General features: G+C 40.4%; 1 protein-coding gene across 1 annotated transcript; it reads left to right on the top strand.

Annotated features, from left to right (window-relative positions):
- The first annotated feature begins 8,256 nt into the window (after window positions 1-8,256).
- LOC131248467 (ATPase GET3A-like) lies at window positions 8,257-22,155 on the top strand. The gene is made up of 7 exons (XM_058248744.1): window positions 8,257-8,850; window positions 16,329-16,453; window positions 17,029-17,179; window positions 19,352-19,462; window positions 20,313-20,451; window positions 20,582-20,697; window positions 21,548-22,155. The coding sequence occupies exons 1-7, from the start codon at window positions 8,590-8,592 to the stop codon at window positions 21,722-21,724; spliced, it is 1,080 nt and encodes a 359-aa protein (XP_058104727.1). The 5' UTR covers window positions 8,257-8,589; the 3' UTR covers window positions 21,725-22,155.
- Window positions 22,156-22,389: the final 234 nt, after the last annotated feature.

Raw genomic sequence — 22,389 nt, 5'->3', positions numbered from 1 at the left:
GGACCGATTCCTCAAGCTAGTCAAACTCAACCTAGAAATTGCCCCTTACTCAGGTGGGTAAGGTCACACTCCTTTCCAACCGATCACGACACAGTGGGAGACGCGGCCTGCTAGTATACGGCCCTCGTGCGCTCATATATCCACTCGGTCTCGACGTTGGAGTCATCCTCTGGTACCATCGGATTTAGGAATTTTCACCCAGGGACATCTATGGCGCCCCGATGTTAAAAACAGTACTTTCAGTATCCAATCCAGCCACCCACGATGCGTCTGTAGAGACTATGACCCTGATGTCGCTAGGGCATACAATAATCATAATCACACAAATGTAAGTGCATGAATCACTCTACCAGACATGTAACAATCTTGCACGTACTGCGAGCTCATTAAGGGCAACTCCGCCTATCAGGGAGCCCATAAACGATCTGCCCGAGGGCATATGCTATGATCAGTCACTTCTCATATCAAGCATACATATAATGCGTATGATCATGAATCATAGATCTATGCTATACATGTTATGTGGTGATGGGCTCTGATCAAAACGAAGGTAGGCCTAGATGGCCTATACGCTACAGGTATGGGCCTATTAATGGGCCCTAGGGAGAGAGTGAAAATGTGGACATTTAACCAATATCATCCTTACAATGTGGACATCAAACCATCATTACTCCCAAAGCATAGCCCGCCATTGAGATCGTCACCTAAACCATGGTGGAAACACAATATGATGGGCCTTATGTACATCCCGTTGGGCCTCGAACCATGGGCCTCCAATACATCAAATGGGCCTCAAACCATGGTCTCATATATATCAAAGTGGGCCTTAGTGGGCGGCCACAAATACATTAAGATGGGCCTCAACAAATGGCCTTATACAAATCAAAGTGGGCCTCAATGGATGGCCCACAAATACACCAAGATGAGCCTCAACACATGGCCTTATACAAATCAAAGTGGGCCTCAATGGACGGCACACAAATACACCAAGATGGGCCTCAACACATGGCCTTAAAATTATCTCCAAAATGGTTAGACAGTTTGGATGAAACTCATGCATCATGGTAGGTCCCATAGGGATGGAAGGCATAGATAAATCACATACTTCATGGTGGAGGTCCACACTGATGAAAGGTGTGGACACAATACATACATAAGTGGGGCCCACCTTAATGTTTATGCGTCATCCAAAATGTTCATAAGGTCACTTGGACCTTGGGCCCATTGTACTGTTTATTTGCATCCAATCTGTTCATAAGGTCACGTGGACCTGGGGGCCCACTGAAACGTTTACTTTCCTTCCAACCTGGGGCCCACCATAATGTTTATGCACCATCCAAACTGTTCGTATGGTCACGTGGACCTGGGAGCCCACTGTATCGTTTATTTGCCATCCAACTGTTCATAAGGTCACGTGGACCTTGGGCCCACCGTAATATTTACCTGCCATCCAACAATTCATAAGGTCACGTGAACCTTGGATTGAGGAAAAACAAATTTCATATTGATAGAAAACTTCCGTGACCCATAAAGGGCTTCAATGGTAGGCGTTCAATCCTATTGTTTCCAGTGGTGTGGGCCACCTGAGCCTCGGATGAGGCTGATTTTTGGGGTGGGGCTCACAGTGAAAGGGGCCCACCCAATGAATGGAGTGGATATCCCATACACATCATGGTGGGGCCCACGGCTGGGACTGTGGGTCCCTACCAATTCGTCTGCCCGGCCTTGTCAACGGCAGCAACAGATGCTGCTGCCTTTGTTTTTTTTTTTTTTTGAAATCACAATTCTTGTGGTTTTTGGTAGGTGGGGCCCGCCTCAGACAAATCCAACCCAGCCAATGGTCCATGTGGCTCGATACAAACCTATTAAGACCAATATTGGATGGTTTTTGATGTACAGGAACATCAGGGAGTATATCAATGGTACAAACACTGTTTTCTTCACCATGGCCTGCCAGGAAACCAGACCAGCCTCACTTTTCGGCTCAACGCCTAAAATGATCTAAGAAAGAGGATGGATGACTTGGATTATAAACATTCATCAAGGTGGGGCCTGACCAAAAAAAAAGGCTAAATGTTTTTTTTTTGTTAGCCGTTAGTACACATCCATGCCAGTATACACACTCCATATTAGCCACGCCCGTCCAGCGTTCAGGGACGTTGGACGGCATGGATAAACACATGCATTGTGGTGGGTCCCACATGGACATGGCTCACCAACTATATATATATATATGTTCATATATTAGCATAGTATAGATACAATATATTGTGTCTATATATATATATATATCTGCATAAATGGACAACATATAGATACAATATATATATCATTGGGTGGGCCATCAACAATGAAAGAGTGAGAGAGAGAGATCGGTGGAGTGGAGGGACCCCGTGTTGAGGATCGAATATTGCATACCAGACCCCGATTACTGCCTGATTTTATGTACACGATAATGCCTAATATTATAATTTAATCGTGTTTTGTTGCAGAATGTAATAAGGAGCTTTGATTGAGAAATAGTATTAAAAGCATGGATTTAATGCTCCGAAGTCACCAGAGCAAGGAACAGATTCCAGAGCACTGAGATCAACGGATTTACATGTCAGAGATCCGAGGAAATCAAGTCATTCACATTAAAAAGGTCCGAAAATGGTCCAGAATGCAAGATCACAGGGTTCTCGCCATCCGATTGACACGAAACTTCATACATGGCTCGAGGACCAAAAACTAACCGTACACGTCAAATTTCAGCCATTGGATCCCTCTAGAAGTGGTCCAACGGACAGATCAGCCCATAAATCAGTGATTTGGGGCCCGCCTGGTATCTGAAAATGCTTCAATTTTGTTCTCAACGCCTTAAATGGAGTGACACATCAAATGGACGGAGCGGATGTCTCACGAACATCATAGTGGATCCTACATATACAATGCGTGTACATAGTGTACACGCACCGGCCGTGCACCAGATGGTCAGCCCTGTTAAAGACGGGCTGACCCGTCTTCTTCTTACGCAGGGACAGCGGACGGACGCTATCCGTTCGTTTTTGGCTAGTGGGCTCTACTCATCATCTGGTTCGATGATCTGAACCGTCCATTGCATCAAGGGGGTAGCTACAACCCTCACCAAGCTCGCCTTTTGGTCCCATGCACGTGTACGCACGTGAATTGTCAGAGAACGCAGGATGAACGGCGGAAGAAAAACAGCAGTGGACTGCATCAAAACTCGACAAAAAACCAGTCCATTCTGACCAAAATTTTGAGAGGAATCTGATTAACGGGGTGGATTTCATCAAAAGCATCACTGCGGGGCCCACCGAACACGTCAGCACGATGACGTGCGAATAGCGTGCGTCCGTGAAAACTGGAATTTTCAGGGAGTTGCATGGCCCAAATCACGATATTTTCGACGATCTGAACCGTCCATCATGTAGAGGACCCAAGAAAGTCCTAAGGGACGGTGTTTCTTTGGAATTTGAGCGAGGAAAGTGGCGATTTTTGAAGCCCCGAACTTGGCTGCGAAAAGGCTTTCGCTGCGCGTGCGATAGCTTTCCAAATCCGATTTCCACCACTCCAGCCACTCCAGCAGCTATAAAAAGAGTTCCAAAACGTGGAGGAGGGGATTGAATCTGGAGGGCAGCCAAGCTTTTTGGACGTGGAAGAGAGAGAGTAGAAGATTTGTTTCCTTTTCCTTTTCTTTTCCTTTTCTTTCTTCTTTTTGTTTAATAGAGATTTAGCCTAATCATGTTTAGATCAGGCTAAACCTCTTAGCTAGGGCTAAGAGGTGAAGCTTGTAGTCTGATGGGGGAATCTTTCGCTTGTGCTTTTTATTTATACTAAATTGATGTGGATTTTAGTTTATTAATGGGAATATTTTTAGTTTTTAATGGTCTGCATGACCGAAATTACAATGGGTGCGATAGCTTTGAGCATATTCCTATTCTTTTTTATGTTTTGACGCAGGAAGCCCTATTGTTCACCATCGTCTCCTGGCATGGTCGGATGGCAGTACCCTTCCTAACCTTCATAGCATGTTGATTGGTGAGTAATTAGTATAATTATGTTGTTTACTGTCTCATGGGCATGGTCTGGTGATGGAATCCATTCTAATTAATATACATTTCATCTCTTTAAAATTATATCGGAGTAAGTTCACTTTAATTTCCATGATTCTTGAATGCATAAGATCTCCCCGATCTCTACAAGTGGATCCTCCGAATCTCTAGTTTCTTATCTATGATTTCTCTTAAGTTTTACATAATTATTTCACAATTATTCCCTAAATTCCATTCGATTTAGATTTCATCTTAGGCTAGTTCTATTTCTACCTAGTTTCAGGTAACGTACAAGTATCAGTCCCTTGGGATTCGACCAAAGACTGAGTGAGAGAAATAGAGAAAGATCGGTGGAGTGGAGGGACCCCGCCACTATGGGCCCTCTATTGATACAAACACATACATCAAGTGGGTCCCACAACAAGTGGGCCCTTAAGGTTGAAATAAATGATGGATTACCCACCTCTAAGCCTCCTCCTTGCTCCCTTAGCCTTTTATGCTCTTTACCTTCACTTTTGATGGTGGTTGATGGGATTTTGATGGTGTAGATGAGAGATGAGATGGTGGGCCACACTTGTGGTTTGGGAGAGAGGGAGGTTGGACGTGGGATGTTGCTCGGGAGAGATTTTTGAGAAATGAGGGAGAAAGAGAAGTGATGGGATGATAAGGATGGGTGATGTGGTGGTTGTAAGAAAAAGGTGATGGGAGGTATGGTTGTGGTTGAAAATGGGGTAAAAGAGGGATGAGTAGGGAGAGAGAGTTGACTTATGGAAAAGAGAGAGATGGGTTGCATGTACTTGACTTGTACTTGAGGTATGGAGTGTACTTGATTGATTGATTGATTGATGGGACATGTGGTAGACATTCCCTCAAAATTCGCAACGCCGCGTTTCTTCGAAACAAACACTGGCCTACATCTCCTGGCCTGGGTATCGGTTCGGTGCGCGAGTCGTGGCGTTGGAACCACGGCGATGGCGCAGTCGCCAAGGTACAGGTTTCGGTTAGAGCCGACTTTGGTATGCAGGTCTCGGCTTAGGATCACACGCAAACGTCGGATACAGTCGAGGATTGCGATCGACCGGAGATATCCAGCATACTTGTATCATAAAACATTGAGTGCTTCCAGAGAAATCAAATTTATTTATTTTTTTCAAATCAAGAACGTGCCTCATATCTTCCAGAGTAGCTCCACATATATGCAATGTTCACGCACATCCAAATTTAAAAAAATTAAAAGCAAGAATTTAAACATGATCGAGTAATACTTTCATATCGCGTTTGCTCATGTGGCCTATGTACGCATGCCACACACGTGCCGACGTAGATTCCACGACAAACATCGTAGCTCCACCCGATACAGTATTTCCAATCAACTTGTAGAGATTGTCGCTTATCTGTGCCTTCATAATGTGAGTGCCTCATTTGAAACTTCTAGGACATCATCATATCTAGCATACTTGCATCATAAAGCATCGAGTGCTCCCAGAGAAATCAGATTTTTTTTTCAAATCAAGAACGTGCCTCACATCTTCCAGAATAGCTCCACTCTATCAAACATCTTGATAGGCATAGATCAAATTCCAACAATCTTACAAGCATGGTCATTGCCCATAAGAACCGGGCCTCCATAATACTCATTGTACGTAGTAAACTAACTCCGATAGGGAGTCAAGTAGAAGGACGCTCATGTATCTAAAATCCACTCTTGATAGTAGTGACTTGATTTGTACATCAACAACACATCGTATTCACTAGTCCCCTCTCCAAAATTTGTTGAATTGGCCTCCTTTGTAGAATTTCCAGAATTCTCATCTTTATGGGCTTTAGGGGACTAACAGTCCTTCATATGTCCCTGTCTACCACATTTCCAGCACTTCAATTTCACTTTGCCCTTCATCTCAATCACGATTTTCCTTTCTCTTGCTCAAATGTTCTTCCCCTTGCAACCTGTGCTCCCGTAGATGAACCTTTTCCACCATTCTTCCTTCTTAATTGCTTCGACTAAAGCAATGAGATAGCGATGTCAAAGTCCAAACTATCTCTACCATGGCACAAAGTATTGACCAGATTCTCATAGGAATCCGAAAGGGGTGACAATAGGATTGAGGCTTTATCTTCTTAGTCGATCTTCACTTTCATGTTCATATGTTTGCAAATTAGTTTGTTTAAGGCGTTGTTGTGCTCATCGAGATTTGACCCCTTCGCCATCTTCAAATTATATAGTTGCCTCTTCAAATATAAATGGTTTGGGAGAAATTTCGTCATATACGAACTTTTCAACTTCATCGATAGCCTTGCGGTGGTTGTCTAATTAATGACATTATAAAGGATATCATCCGCCAAACATAATTGGATCGAAATAAACACCATCTGATCAAGTTCTTTTCATTCATCTTCACTAATAGTTTCAGGATGCTTCGCTTTACCGGTGAATGCCTGTTGCAACCCTGGTTGAACTAGAAGGCCTCTCATCTTTACCTTCCATGGTTTAAAGTTATTTTTTTGATAAACTTCTCTATATCATACTTCACGTTTGATCCCTTCATCGTCATGTTTCAATCTCAGTTCTAATCTAAAAACCCAACTTATGCTCTGATACCACTTGTTGGGAAAATTGAGCAAGCCCTTATGCAACTCGTTCAACGTAGAAGCAACCTCATATAAGATCAAATAAAGCAATAGGAAGCGAAAGAATACGAGCAACCACAGAGAACACACACTTTTAAGTGGAAAACCTTTGCCGAAAAAAAAAAAACCACTACATAAAGCAACAAACAAATCCACCATAAAAACAAATTACAAGATATGGAAGCAACTTACATGGAAAAATCCTTGTCTCTTTAGACAAATTCCTCTCAAAACCCTAACTTTCTCTCTAGAACAAGTCTCCAATTACCCTAATCTTGTGTTAATAAACCCTTATATAGAATTATATCTTGTTTAAGAAACAAATTGTGCAATTACATAAAATCATGCGTATCGTCGATTGATGCACTTGGTCGATCAACACCAGTTGAGCGACCATCAATCAATCAACAGCCACATATTTGAGCAATCGAACATGCTCAAAATCGTCTAGATAACTCTCTTGATTTTTCCAAATTATCTGGATCGATTGAGTCTCCAAGTTCATACTTGTCTAAAACTATTCAAAGACCAATACATTCAATCGGTGGTTTTCTCAAACAATCAATCAATTTGTTTGATGGATGAAACCTTTGTTCTTGCACAAATTGAAGACATCCAATCAATGAGGTGGACCATAATACAGGAAACAATGGTAATCAACTGTTAAAAACTTATCATGGGTCACAAAAGTTTTAGATCAAGCTGATATTTGTGTGATCTCTTTATCCAAAATATTTTGACATTATCAACAGGTTGGATGGAAAATAAACATTCCGGTAGGCCCGTGATATTTTTAATGTTGTCGATTCAATTAATATTGTTTCCTATGGTATAGTCCATGTAAGATTTGGATCAACTTCATTTTTGGAATCACACACTAAAATGAGCTTTCAAAACGGTTGGACGGCGTGGATTTAAGACAGAAACATCACTATGAGCCCCACTGTCAGGAGGATTTCTCACAAACATCGGGCCCACCTGGGTTCGCAGGAACTTCCTGCGAAAGGCTTTCGCACGGAATCCGCGTCCTGCGAAAGTCTCCTGCGCAAGGAACCGAGGTGGGGCCTATTGTGATGTTTGTGAGAAATCTTACCCGTCCATCTGTTCTGTGAGTACATTTTAGGGCATCATGCCAAAAATGAATTCTTCCTAGAGCTCAAGTGGGCTGAAAATGTGATAATTGAACGTCCATAGTTGAAATATTCGTTGACAACAGAACTTTTGAATCATGCTAATATTTGTGATTTCAGTTCATCCCAATAGGAATGAAGTTATTAACGGTATGGATGGCATGTAAACATCACTATTGAACCTAGGTAGGTTTTAACGGTAGGAATTTACGTAACCACGTTTTCCTTTAGTACGGCCCACTTGAGCTTTGGATACGGTTCATTTTTGGCATCATGTCCTGAAATGAACTCAAAAAACGGATGGAAGGGGAGGATTTCTAACAAACATCACAGTGGGCCCCACCTGGTTCCCAGCGCAGGAACTTCCTGCGAAAGGCTTTCGCAGGAAGGAAATCCGCGTCCTTCGTATTGAACGGTGAGCATCTTATGGGCACGTGCCGACGTACGTGGTTCTGGATCGAAGACACTGATCCCTCTTTCCCTCAACACGAAGTCACCGCCGCCGACTCCGAACTCCCTCTAAGTAGCGCATGAGGCGTAGAATTCCGCTTCTGCTGCTATTTGAATTTAGACAGACTGAGAGAAAAAAGGGGAGAGAATCTAGAATTTCTCTTGTTTTCTCCGAGAAATAACAGATCTAAAGAGCCGTTTTCCGGTTTTGGGTATCGAGTCTGAATTTACAGAGAGAGGAGAACTTTCTAGTTTTGGGTATTGGGTCTGATTTTACAGAGAGAACTCTCTCTCTCTCTCTCTCTCTCTCTCTCTCTCTCTCTTAGATGGCAACTGACAGCGAATTACTGGAAGGGACGCTGCAGAACATCTTGGATCAGGACACCCTGAAATGGGTTTTCGTCGGTGGGAAAGGCGGTGTCGGGAAGACGACATGCAGTTCGATCCTTTCGATCCTTCTATCGACAGTCCGGTCCTCTGTTCTCATCATATCCACTGACCCTGCACATAATCTCAGCGATGCGTTCCAGCAGCGATTCACCAAAACCCCTACCTTGGTCAATGGATTCACCAATCTCTACGCAATGGTACGATTCCCATTCCATACTCAATTTTCTTTTTTGGGTCTCTTTTATTTCTTGTTTTCTGTAGACGATTTTGTTTCGGATTTGGTTTGTGGATTGATATCATAAGGGACTCCATAATTCTATGAGAATTTTAAAATAGAGTTTTTTTTTTTTTTTTTTGTCCTGTTTCTTTCATTCCGAGGCTTGAATTTGAATAAAGTTGGATGATTTGTATGATCTTACTTATTTCCTTCACTTAAGCTCAACAGCTCTGATGAGACTTTGGAGCTTTTCATGAACAAATTGGAATCTCTTGGAAGAGAGGTTCTTGGTGAATATAACGGCAACTTGATCAGAGGAAACAAATGAGGAATTTGGTAGGCAAGTTGCTAGACATTCTCATATGAAATGGTTGTCAAGACTCGAGAGTGTTTAGTGCAAGCATGGAAGGTTGGATGAGAGGCTAGATATGGCACACTAATGCTGTTACAGAAGAAAGTGGGCTGTGATGAGAGATTTTTGCCAAGCTCAGATAGCAAGTATTGTATCTCTGTCAAGTATGCAGCTGTTGTAGCCAGAGACTGATATTCACCCGTTGTTGCATTGTCAATAAGGGAATGGGAATCAGCAGGAGAAGTGCTAAGAAAGAGGGCCAGGGAGACCTGGGAGAGCATCATCTTTTGAGAGAGAGAGAGAGAGAGAGAGAGAGAGAGAGAGAGATCAGTTTTTTGCAAGCACTCCGGAAAATAATATCTGTTCTGAAGAATAGAAAGAAACTAGTGTGCCTTTAAACTTCACATCTTTGATGCATTCAATCAATGTTCGCTTTCTTGATTAACTTTTTCATTTTATTCCTCAATTTGCTTTCATTATTATTAGGCTTTTACCATCTTAGGTAGATTAGATTAATTTGAAATCAATTTCTTAATTGAGGGGATCCTCATTAAAGATTCATTGGGGGAATGTAGGAGGTAAACGTTCCAAAATTTTCTAAGTGTGAGTTTTTATAAGTATTGTAAGAAGAAGTTTAATATCAAACAAATGTTTTTCTCCCCCTCTATTCACATATTCTTGTGGGTGTAGTTTGTCCACTTTGCGATTTGCGTGTCTAGGTCTTATTGACTCGATAAATGGGTTTCACCATTTTGGTATCAAAGCATATCATCATTGGAGATTTTTTTACTCTACATTATCACCTGATGTCGTTGAAAGGGGTGATACAGGAAGAGTTTGCACAAGTGACCCAATTGATCTGCACACTTACAGAGCGAGTAGATTAACTCACGCATATGATAGGCGATCTCAATAATTAGGTAGGAGAAGTCCGGTGTATAGGGAATTTAGAGACCGAAGTTGAAGCAACAGGACACATGGGGGGAAGGTCTTCGCCAAGGTCCTAACCAACAATAGGTGGCCCCGGTTTGTGAAGACACCGATGATCGAATTCTTCGATTGTTGGAACGTGATAGAGAGCCCGAAATGAAGGTGGCAATTCCATAATTCCATGGCCGGTTGCATGTTGACAGCTTCAATTGGCTAAATAAGGTAGACAAGGTGTTCAAGCACAAGGAAATCATGGACAATCGGAAAGATAAGTTAGTAACTAAGAAGTTTTTCGGTCACATGTTAGCATGGTGGGACGATTTCCAAGTTGAACAAATCCGTCAAGGTAAGGAGAAAGTAAATTCTAGAGAGAAGATGGAAAAGAAGCTAAAAAGGAATTTCCTACCTGCAACTTATGCTCGTGACTTTTATAGAAGATGTCATAATCTATGTCACAGAACAAATTGGTAAATGAATACACCGAGGGGGTTCCATGCATTGAATTTACGGGCATGATTTCATGAGTATGAAGACCAAAAGATTTCAAAATATCTTAATGTTCTTAACTTGGATATTAAAATAAAAATAAAAATGAATTGGCTTTTAAAGATGTATTTAAGATATCTGATACACATACACTTGCATTAAAATCTGAAGAGATGATTAATTGGGGACTTTGGAGATGATTTGGTGCCTCATGAGGATCGTCATCAACAATGGGTAACTTCCCATTTAAGCAACCAAAAGACCTCCCATAGGTCGAAGGACGATGGGCAAACATTCAATAATGAAGCCAAACCCTAACCCGGGAGAGGTGATTATGGATAGGGGAGTAATATGCCTGAAATGGGGTAAAACAACACTCATTGCAAGTGCTTTAAGTGTGGGCAACTAGAACATCATTCTTTTCACCATCCGGAACATAAGTCCACAATTAAAAAAATTGGCCGAGGAAGAAGAATTTGTTGAAGACACTCCTCACTGCATGCAAATGAAAGATGAAGATAACATAAAATATGAAGAACATGCATACAATGATGGACTACATATTGGTGATAGGGGCGAGTCGTTAGTCATCCAATGGACGATGTTATCGACGCATTGGGTGATTGATGAGGTGAGATGGTTACGAGTCTTACGACACAATATCTTCCGCACCACTTGTACTTCTGGTAGGAAGATATGCATGATTTTGGTAGATGGGGGGAGCAGTGAGAATATTGTCTCACAGAAAATAGTGGATAAGTTAAAATTCAAAGAACATAAGCACACACGCTCATGCTAAATTTGTTGGTTCAAGAAAGTGGGAGAAATTTTTGTTAACACCAGGTGCTTAGTTCCCTTCTCTATTGGATTTAAGAATAAGGATGAAATGTGATGTGTCATGGTCCCATGGATGCATGCCACATTTTGTTAGAAAGACCGTAGTTGTGGGACCGGGATATGGTTCATTTGACTTGGATTAACATATATTCCTTCATTAAGGATGGTGTTAATATCACATTACATCTAATGAAACATCTTCTAGCGCTCAAATTTGATAAAGACGATGGTAAAAAATTGATCGGTGTAGAAAAGTTCGAAGAGGAAAGCAAGGAGACTAGCGTCATTTATGTCTTGGTTGTTAAAGAAGACACAAAAGAGTCAGATGTTTTGTCTCTTATATAAGAGCTCCTTCATGAATATAAAAACCCAGTCCCCATAAAACTCCCAATTGGACTTCCTTCTATGAGGAACATTCAACATCCCATTGATTCAATGGCAAGTTCGAGTCTACCGAATCTTACGTACTACCGAATGAGTCCAATCGAACATGCCGAGCTTCACAAGAAGGCTACTGAGTTGCTACAAAAGGGTAAGTTAGGAAAGTATATTACCATGTGTTGCCTACATTATTAACCTGTGGAGGATGTGTGGACAATCGTGTAATCAACTAAATTACTATCAAATACCGTTTTCCTATATCCTTGCTTGGACAATATGCTAAACATGCTGCAAGAAGCAAAGGTCTTTTCAAAAATCTACTTAAGGAATGGATATCATCGAATATGTATTTGGCCCAGGACGAGTGGAAGACCGCATTTAAGACTCGAGACGAGTTGTAGAGTGGGCTCATCATGCCATGTAGCCTTTCAAATGCACCGAGCACTCTCATGAGGATGGGGACAGAGGTACTTGGCCTCTTTATGGGAAAGTTCTTGTCTCTTTCGATGATATTCTTGTCTTTAATCCCGATTCATCTATTCACCTTGATCATTTATGACAAGTATTGATGTACTATAGGAGTGACTATTTGTTAACTTGAAAAAAATGCTCATTTCTTATCGATGATGTTGTGTTTTTTAGGTATATTTTTGTCTGCTAAAGAGATCAAGGTTAACCAGGAGAAAATCAAGGCCATTACAAAGTGGCCCACCCCATAAACCCTTTCGAAGGTCTATTCTTTGTATGGCTTGACAACATTATACCGAAAATTTATCTGGAATTTTAGTACAATTATCACACCTTTCACTGATTATATGCACGGAGGCAAGTTCAATATGGACTAAAGCGACGGACCAAGGCTTCAGTGCCATTAAAAATAAAATAAAATAAAATAAAATAAAAGAAGAAGAAGAAGAAGAAGAAGAAGAAGAAAGAAAGAAAGATGACAAAGCTTCAGTTCTTGCACTTCTGGATTTCAAGTTTTAAAGTGAAAAGCAATGCTTCAAATGTTGGCATTGGAGTATAGGGTTAAGAAGGAAAGCCAATCGCTTTCTTTAGCGAGAAGCTTAATGTGTACGGAAGAACTACTTCAAGTATGATCTTGAGTCTATGTTGTAGTTTATGTGCTACGACATTGGAGGCATTACCTGATTCATTGGGAGTTCATTCTATACTTGGACCATAAGGCATTGAGACATTTCAACTCCCAAGAGAAGCTGAATGTTCGTCATGTGAAGTCGATGATTTTCCTACGAGAATATACTTTCCTTTTGCATCACTAAGTTGAAGTTATAACAAAGTAACAGATGCTTTGCCTAGGAGGGTGGTTCTATTAGGAACACCTGTCATGGAGTTCGTGGGGTTTGAAGCATTAAAAGAACAATACAGTGACTCCATTAGCAAAGTGCTCGACAGATGTGTGGATGGCCAAGATCCAAAGTGTGAATTCATCTCACATGATAGATATTTGCTCAAGGTTTCTTACTTTATGCATTCTAATGGATCAATGCAAGGGAGGATCCTATCTGAGCTACACGAAAGAGAACTAGGTGAACACTTTGGGAGAGTTAAAACATTGGCTGTGGTGGAGGAAAAATACTACTGGTCTCATATGTGCCATGACATTGAACGATTTGCAGCGCAATGTCACCGATGCCAAGTCTCCAAAGGTCACATGCAGAATGTTGTCCTTTATACCTTGCTTCTCACTCCAGTCGCACCTTGGGGAGCATATCCTATTTTTGTTATGGATGGTGGACCGTTTTTCAATGGCCCACTTGCATAAGGACGATGGACGTTGTGCATATCACCAGCATATTGTTTACAAAAATTGGCGATTTCATGGGATATAAAAAATAATAACTTCAGACTGCAACTTGAAGTTTGTGGAGCACTTCTAGCGCATTTTATGGAAGTTGTTGGGGACTAAGCTTCATTTCTCTAACGCATATCATTCTCAAACAGATGGCTAAATCGAGTTAGTCAACAAGAGCCTTGAGTAACCTCTTGAGGAGTATTGTAGGCGACAATGTATCTTAGTGGGACTCGGCTCTACCTCAAGCTGAATTTGCCTATGACAGCTCCTTAAATTGTATCACTGGAAAAATTCCCATTTGAAATCATAAATGGGAGAAGTCCACATCATGTACTTGACTTTGTAACATTACTGGTATAAGATCAAGTGAGTGAAGAAGATGATGCTTTCACCAAGCTCATCTAAGTCTTGCAAGCTCAAATAAAGAATAATGAAGAGAGAAACACCAAGTACCCCGAAGCTGCAAATGAATATCGGTGGGAGGACATATAAGGAATGTAACTTTGTTATAGTTTATCTCAATAAATAAATAAAAAGTTCCGTAGGGAACTTAGAACAAGCTCAAGTCTGAGAAGATTGCTCAATGCTGAATTAAGAGGAAGTTAGTAATGATGCCTATGAGTTCAAGTTACTAGATGACTTGGATATCTTGTCAACTTTCAACATGGTGGATTTGTTCAAGTACCATGGCGAGGTGTCTAACATACAAGATGAAGTCATTATTGACATGGATAAACATCTCTTGGAGAAAAAGAAGGTAGAATTTGAACTAGTGTTGCGCATGAGTACTACTGAAACTCAACGAGACCAATACAAGCAATACTCGGTGCAATGGAAGAACAAGCCCTATTCTGAATGTACACGGATCACAGGTGATGAATTAAAAAGATTGGATATGAACCTCTACTACATGTATGAAGCATCCAACTCACCGAAGTTGAGTTTTTTTTCTAACTCGGGGGAATGATGCAAGCCCACGGCCCACCGTGCTGATTTTGGATTCTTTATTTATAGATTAGGAGCCTAATTATAAAGAGCTATAATTAACTATTTGTGGGAGATGTGGGAGGATGTGATAGATGATTTGGAGTGATTTAAAGGTGTGATTGAAGATTTTGAGGATTATTTTCTAGATTTGCTTTTACTATTATTAGGCTTGTACCATCTTAGGTAGATTAGCTTGATTTAAAATAATCTTTCAGTTGGGAATCCTCATAAAAGATTCATTTAGGGTCTATAAAAGGGGAGCGGTGTAGGGCATTCCAAATTTTTCTAAGTGTGATATTTTCTTAAATAGTGTATGAAGTTTGATATGAATTAAGTATTTCTCTCTCTACCCAAATATTCTTGTGGGTGTACTCTTGTCCATTTATTTGCGATTTGGGTGTCGGGATCTCATTGACTCGATAACCGGGTTGCACTACATTAACTCGTAAGAGTGCTTCTTAACCTTAATGTAAATTTTGCATCTTTGATGATTTTGGTCAATGGTCGTTTTCTGGATTTATGTTATTATGTAGCATTTTGAGCTTGTTAAATGTCCAAGGATAGGTTTTAGTTCTTTTCTTGATTTCTTTGGTAAAATGAGATTTTGATGAATTTGACTGATGCCCTTTTCGTTTCTCTGTTTTTTAGTTTCACAGTTTGTTTCTGATTTTGCATGGTGAGTATATTCAAGCATGTAAGAAAGCCTTTCTATGTATTTTGTATCTTTGATAAAATTGGGATGCACCCTTTTTCTGAATTTGCATTTTTTTTTCTATTTTTGTTGTCTGTTGAACATGTGTATACAGATTTCAGTTATGCTCTTGAGTTTTCTGGTAATTTTTTATTTTGATGAAGGCATTCTCTACCAGTTCCCGTGTATACAGACGTGGCTCTGGATGTTGTATTTTTGTTCTTCTCTTTCTAGGTTTTGTTAGGTTTGTTTCGTTAGGTTTTTTAGTTGTTATAGATGTCTTATATTTGTATAGTTTCTTTAGGCTTTCCAGTCTTTTGTCTCGTTTTTCCTTTTTTCTTCTTTTCTTCTTTTTCTTTTTCTTTTTTCTATCCTTTTTTTCCCCTCGAGTTTGTATTCCCTTGTGTGTTTTAATAAATTTCTCATCTTCCAAAAAAAAAAAAAACAGTTCCTGGATTATTTTGTCTTCTTTTTAATATATATATATATATATAATTTCTTGGTTTGTTTTTTATTTTGCATGAACATTTAGATGTGCTTTTTACACAGGCATCTATCTTTCTTTGAATTTTAATGTTGTGATTTGAATGCCAAGTGGTCATTTTCAAAGTCCTTGGCTCTCCCTGAAATGTTTTCTTTTTTTCTCCTTATTTATTGTTTTTGAGTTGTTTGAGAATTTGTTAGACTCTTATTTGGAAATGCATAGTATGTATCCTAGACAATAACATAAAGCAGTTGTAACAGATTGTCTTATTTGACACTATCATTTCTTTAACTACACTGATAAAATTATTCTATTGTCTTGAACATCTCATTGGTAGGGCTCTGTACCTTGATAGGGTTTTGTCTCTCTCTCCTACTGTCTTTGCTTGTTAGATTAGTTACTTACCTTAAAATCAGACCTTGATTTTTATTGCCCATTTATATTTCTTTCTGTTCGACTTAGATCAGCTTAGAAATTTGGCCCATTTTCTGCAGGAGGTGGATCCCAATGTAGAGAATGATGAATTGCCCAATGGGGAAGGGATGGACAGCTTTCTTTCTGAGCTCGCGAATGCAATTCCTGGGATTGATGAAGCTATGAGCTTTGCTGAGATGCTTAAGTGAGTTTTTTCTCTTCGTCATGTCAGGCAAAATCCAAATACATTAGCAGTGGTGGTTCCTCGTTGAGAGGCAGAAATGTCGGAACCCTTCCTATTTTTGATGGGAATAGAAGGGTCTTGACTACCATGGCAGCTGTTTCTCTCCACATACTCATAGATCGTTTTTGCCACTTTGTTTCACATGTCTGTGCCATTGTAGATATCAAGATATGAGTTTTGTTTTACACAGCAGAGTATGAGTACGCTTTCCCCCTCTTAGCAACAAAGACCAAATGTTTGGGGCGGCGTTAAAAAGAAAATCTGAATAGCCAGATTATTGTTTTTTAGCTCTCCAAATAATTTTTTGGTATGTTCCACATGTGCACCTGCAGTTATCTGTTTCATGAGATACTTACATGCCCTTATGGTCTGGTTGCTTTTCCCATTCATATTTTTGGTCTGTCCTTCCAACTCCACACATATGACTTGTTTTAATGATATCATCACATATTTCTGGTGTTCTGCTGCCAATCGTAATTATTTCTATTGGTAAAAAAAAGGGCTGTTTTCTTAAACTAGCACTTCTTGTGATGTAGGTTGGTGCAAACGATGGATTATTCAGTTATAGTGTTTGATACAGCTCCAACTGGCCATACGCTGCGGCTATTGCAATTCCCATCAACATTAGAGAAGGGTCTGGCAAAAATGATGACCTTAAAGAATAGATTTGGAGGCATATTGAGCCAGGTATTTGACTTGAATGCTGTAAAGAGTCTTGCTTTCCAGAATTCGTGACTTTCTTGCCATAAAGCTTCTCCATTAGTGGTGGTGAGATCTGAGACTGTGTTGAGACAGAACCGGTTGAAATTGTCCATTGTTTGTTAAATATGGGTATGCACATTAATTGTTTTCCGGATGTAGTAACCCTAATAAGCTATTTGATGGATTGAATGATCTTGCTGAAGGTATTTAATCCTTTTAGAAGCTTACTGTCAGGCATCCCTCTTTGCATGTAAACATGCTTTTGCATATGTCAAAGTGCTTTTATTGATACATGCCTTTATGATAGTGGATCTTTTCTTTCTCCTATTCTTGTTTATATGTTGTTGCTGTTGCACAAAGGGTACTCTGGAAATGGCACTTCACAATTTTTGGCTACCTTGCAAGCGTCCATATAAAATAACATTTTAAATTCCAAAATGACTGTGGAAGAGTGGTGGGGGGAGGGAGGGACTTCCTGTTTGGGATCTTAGTTGCTGGAACATTCTACCCAGGTATCAAGCCCCAGATCCGACTTCCTAATCATTTGTGCTGGCTAACATTTGAAACAGAGGTTTCTTCCACTTCCACTGCCACTTATCTGCATGCCTCGTGCAGCTAAGGACCAGATACTGCACCAACTCCAGAAGGTTGGCTTCCTGTATCTGAGATCTGAAATATGTGGAGACCCATTTAGCTTGGACATGTTTATCTGCTTTAGACACGGATAGGGTGTTGCCAATGTGTCCGTAGTATTATTTAAAATAATAAACTAGTATATTTTAATAGTACACTGTAACCCATGGAAAACATTAGTAAACCAAAAACCAATCATCATAAATCATCCCAAATAATTAATATAAAGTTCTCATTTTTTTTTTATATGAGCTATGTCCAGGAATATTGGACATGCAAGCGAGGATGTGTGTCGTCGAGAGGGAGCAATTTCAAAAAGTTGTCGTCATTATTACATAGGATGAAAGAAGCAAGGACCCGTCACAGTTTGGGCGAATGGCTTCGGTTGTGGGTTTGCTACCCACAGACATGAGTTCAAGTCCCCTCCCCGTGGATTACCTGATGCATGTGGTAGGTGGGTGATTGCATGCATCCATAGGGAATAGTCTGGCCTTAAAGGGGTAGGGACACCCTGTCGCCATCAATAAATAAAAAAAAAAGTAGAAGCAGGGAGCTGATATTAAGAACTTACTAGAAGTTTTTGAGTGGTGGAGGGAAGAAAAACCTTTCAGTCCAAACAAAGTAGATGCCTGCCACTGAATTTTTGCGCAAGAGTAAACAATAAGAGTAGCGTCTTTAATCAACCTGATCCAGCAACCCAGCTTGAAATTTAGATATGTCAAATGGAGCCAAGGTATCCACATGCAGATTCATGAGGAAAATAAGGATAAACTAAAAAGTCAGATAAAATATTTTCAAACATCACGTGGTGTTAGTTTTTAACTGTATATTGAGGTCCGTAAAAGATACCATGTTTCTTGGATGACACTCGACATGTTGTACCATCCATCTTAATTAGCTCCATGTGCTAGATGTTTGTGTGATTTCAATATCGCCAAGATACCGAAAATCTTGCGATAATGTCACGAAAAAAATACACTAAATGATATTATCAGGATGTTATTGCAAGATTTTCAAAATATCAGCAGAATTTAAAATATCATGCTTTTTATCGCACTTAAGGAATTTGTTATATAAATATATTTAATATTTAATTTATTTATTTAGAATTTTTTTGAAATATTTTTATTTTTGGTGAGATTTTCTTGATAATATCCAGAGAGAAACCTCAAATTTGAAAATCTCCCGAGAAATTTCTAGGGCAGTAATTGCTGAGAATGCTATTTGTTAATATGGACTCAACATCACACAAGGTGCTTAGTTTATATTCTTCAGTACCCAATTTACTTGTGATTCTTTAAGTTTAGTGTGATTTTGAATCGTTTTTATGTTTTGAGCAAGGCATTCCATAACGGCCACCGCTGTTACCGTTTCATTGTTTTTTTTTTTCTTTAAAAAAAAAAAAAAACATGTTTCAGCCCTGTGATGGACGTTACAGGGCTGTTTCTGCAATCGTCGTTACGTAACCGTTTTGGAATACCTTGGTTTTGAAGGAAAGTGGGTGTTGATAACCATTCTTCACAGGTGACCCGTCTCTTTGGCCTCGAAGATGAATTTGGTGAGGATGCTATCCTGGGAAAGCTCGAGGGCATGAAAGATGTGATTGAGCAAGTGAATAAGCAATTCAAGGATCCGGTAAGATTTCAATCCTTCCTAACGCTCTTTTCTGTTAAGTGAACCTATAAATGTACCCAACACATTTCCTATATCAATTTTCATCAGAAGTAACGATGGAGTGGCTTTCATGCCTCAGCCTGACATGGCTTCACTACTTTAATTTGCAGTGTTGTTCAATAAAGAGCTGTGCTACGATGACTCCACTTCATGGAGTTCCATGAGGTGTGCACCAAAATTTCTTCGTCTTTATGTTGCAGTCATGCTCCATGATAAGGACCATTGATTTCAGGGTCATCATGTGAGTGGGTTGTAAAAACAAGCGGATGTCTACAGTGGCCATCTGATCACTAGCTGCAAATGAATAGTGAATTCAAAGTTGAGCAACATGCAAAACTAACAATGTTCAGATGGTTATGATTAACACATGCACACATAAACTTGGGCTGGGCCGGTCAAGCAAAAATGATACGATAGTAGGTGCACCAGACATGGCATTTTTACCAAAGAGTCATGTGGGAGGGTTCGAATGTAGCAACAGTTCATTAATGTAGGCCTGGCCACCTCATACACCACCCCTTTTCTTGAGCCCAAGCCTGATCCGATAATTGATAGGGCCATGCATGCAAGGCCCAAGCCTGGCCCAAGGACCAAGCTAGTAGGTTGAAACCCGGCCCAAAGCTGGGTTGGGCAGGCTGTCCAGCCCATTGCCACCCTTGGTTGTATATGGTGGGGATCACATTTCATAAGACTTACACGAAGCGTGCTTCAAAATAACCTCTCTTCATTAATCTTATAGTTCCCTTGGGTGCTTGAGCTGTTTTTCGGTCGCCTCTCGGATCTGTAACAATAACATGCTTTTCTTGAACAGGACTTGACAACGTTCGTCTGTGTTTGCATCCCAGAGTTCCTTTCTCTCTATGAAACAGAGAGGTTGGTCCAAGAACTAGCGAAGTTTGACATCGACACTCACAATATCATCATCAATCAAGTGATTTTCGATGAAGAAGGTGCATTACATGTTTGAATACAATACTAAGGGGTCCATCCATGCATGAATCTCATCTTTCATGGTATGCACTTTGAGATTTTTTACTATCACGACAAACATGACAGCGGGCTTGCTTTTAATTTGTGCAGGTGTTGAATCGAAGTTGCTGAAAGCACGAATGCGGATGCAGCAGAAATATATTGATCAGTTCTACATTCTGTATGATGACTTCAACATCACTAAGTTACCATTGCTTCCAGAAGAGGTAGCTTACTGCAGCTTTCTGAAATCCTTGTCTGATCTTTTAATCTCTTGAACCTATAAGGAGACTGCACATCTGAGTTAAAAGAGTATTAGAGGTGTTAGATTATGAGTGCTCAAACATCCAGTCCTCTCATCGTGCGGGTCATGTTGTAGAGGACCGAGACCTTACGGTCTGATGCCACTTTTGTGCAAGACAACTAACCACTTGCTCTAAAAGCTCAAATTGATAGAGCACAGTGAATCAATTCCTTTATCTCATAGCCCAGGCCTCACATCTCATGTGTTAGGTCCTCAACCATACCTCCCTCATGGGCCCCACATCACATGGATTTCGCCTCACAGGTGCCACCCGCCTCACACAGATGGGGCCCGCCTCACATGGGCCGCCCACCTTGAGTGTGCCCCTGCATCCCACAGGCTATCCCACTCGAGTTCGGTGTGAAAATGCCACTACATTAAGTTGTTTGTGAGCACTCCTTTTATGTGAGGAGCGAACAATGGGTGTCATTTCTCATGCAACAACTATATAGGTGGGGCCTTCCAATCAGTAAGTTTAGCAATTGATGTGGTACACCCCATCACATGATGCAGTGATGGTGCATGCATCAGTGCATCCCCTACCAGATGATCCTATTCATCTGATGTGAAGGGATAGTTGCAACTATTAATACACAGTTAACGTGAGTGAATCTGATGGTTAGGATCATCCTTTGGTGTTATCTTCTACATGATTGATCTAGATCACGAAAATGTGGGCCACATGTATGTTGTGTCCGGCCAAGCAAAAGCAAGAGCTGGATTAGACATTGCATATTTTCCTCTTTGCATTAATGGGAAGTGGGTTTTTGCAGGTGTGTGGAACTGAAGCGTTGAAAGCATTTTCCACTCACTTCGTATCACCATACAAGCCATCTATCACCAAAGGCACTGTCGAGGAGCTAGAGCAGAGAGTGTCTATCCTACGGTCGCAGCTGAAAGAAGCTGAAGAGGAGCTTGAGAAAATGAGGAAAGGGAAGGGAAAGGTCTGATCCGCCCATCACCTCTATGGTCCGATTCTTTCATTTCTTTTCACTGCATTCATAAACTTATGGGTCGCCACTGCTTCTGAAGGCCATTGCATGTGGGGGCTAATGTAAAGCACGGGATTTCTTGTTTCTAATCTCTGATGCAATAGCTCTCACGGCCATTGGCCGGGTCTGTACTCTTAGTATTAAACTAGAAAATGTAATTTTCATATATTTAAATTTTATGATGCTCTAGCACTTATGGCACGTGCACATTGACACATGCGGCATATGTAGGGTGTTTGAAGATTGATGGTGACACCCCTGGCACATGGGATGTATTGATATGCACATCACACATGTAGCACTTACGGCAAGGGATACGTTTTTTTTTTCATATTTATTCAACATTTTTCTCTTCCTTTATCCCAACTTTTGGGAAGAAATTGTTCCTATTTTTCTTGGCTCTTGTGATAAAATGGGTTAGACAAACCATAGACAGATTATCTGCCTAGGCGACTTTTGTATGTGTGTATGTGATATGTGTTATTCTCTCATAAGTTTGTGCCAGCATGGGCTATTCAGGTGTGGTGTGTGTTTGAGAATGCATGGATAAGCTACTTATTTACTTGATAGCAGCAACTCAGTAGTTTATGTGACAAAAGTTAGTTTCATAAATGTGATTTAAA

Source organism: Magnolia sinica, chromosome 6 (assembly GCF_029962835.1).
Source record: "Magnolia sinica isolate HGM2019 chromosome 6, MsV1, whole genome shotgun sequence".
NCBI classification, from domain to species: domain Eukaryota; kingdom Viridiplantae; phylum Streptophyta; class Magnoliopsida; order Magnoliales; family Magnoliaceae; genus Magnolia; species Magnolia sinica.
This window is presented reverse-complemented; position numbering and strand designations above follow the sequence as displayed.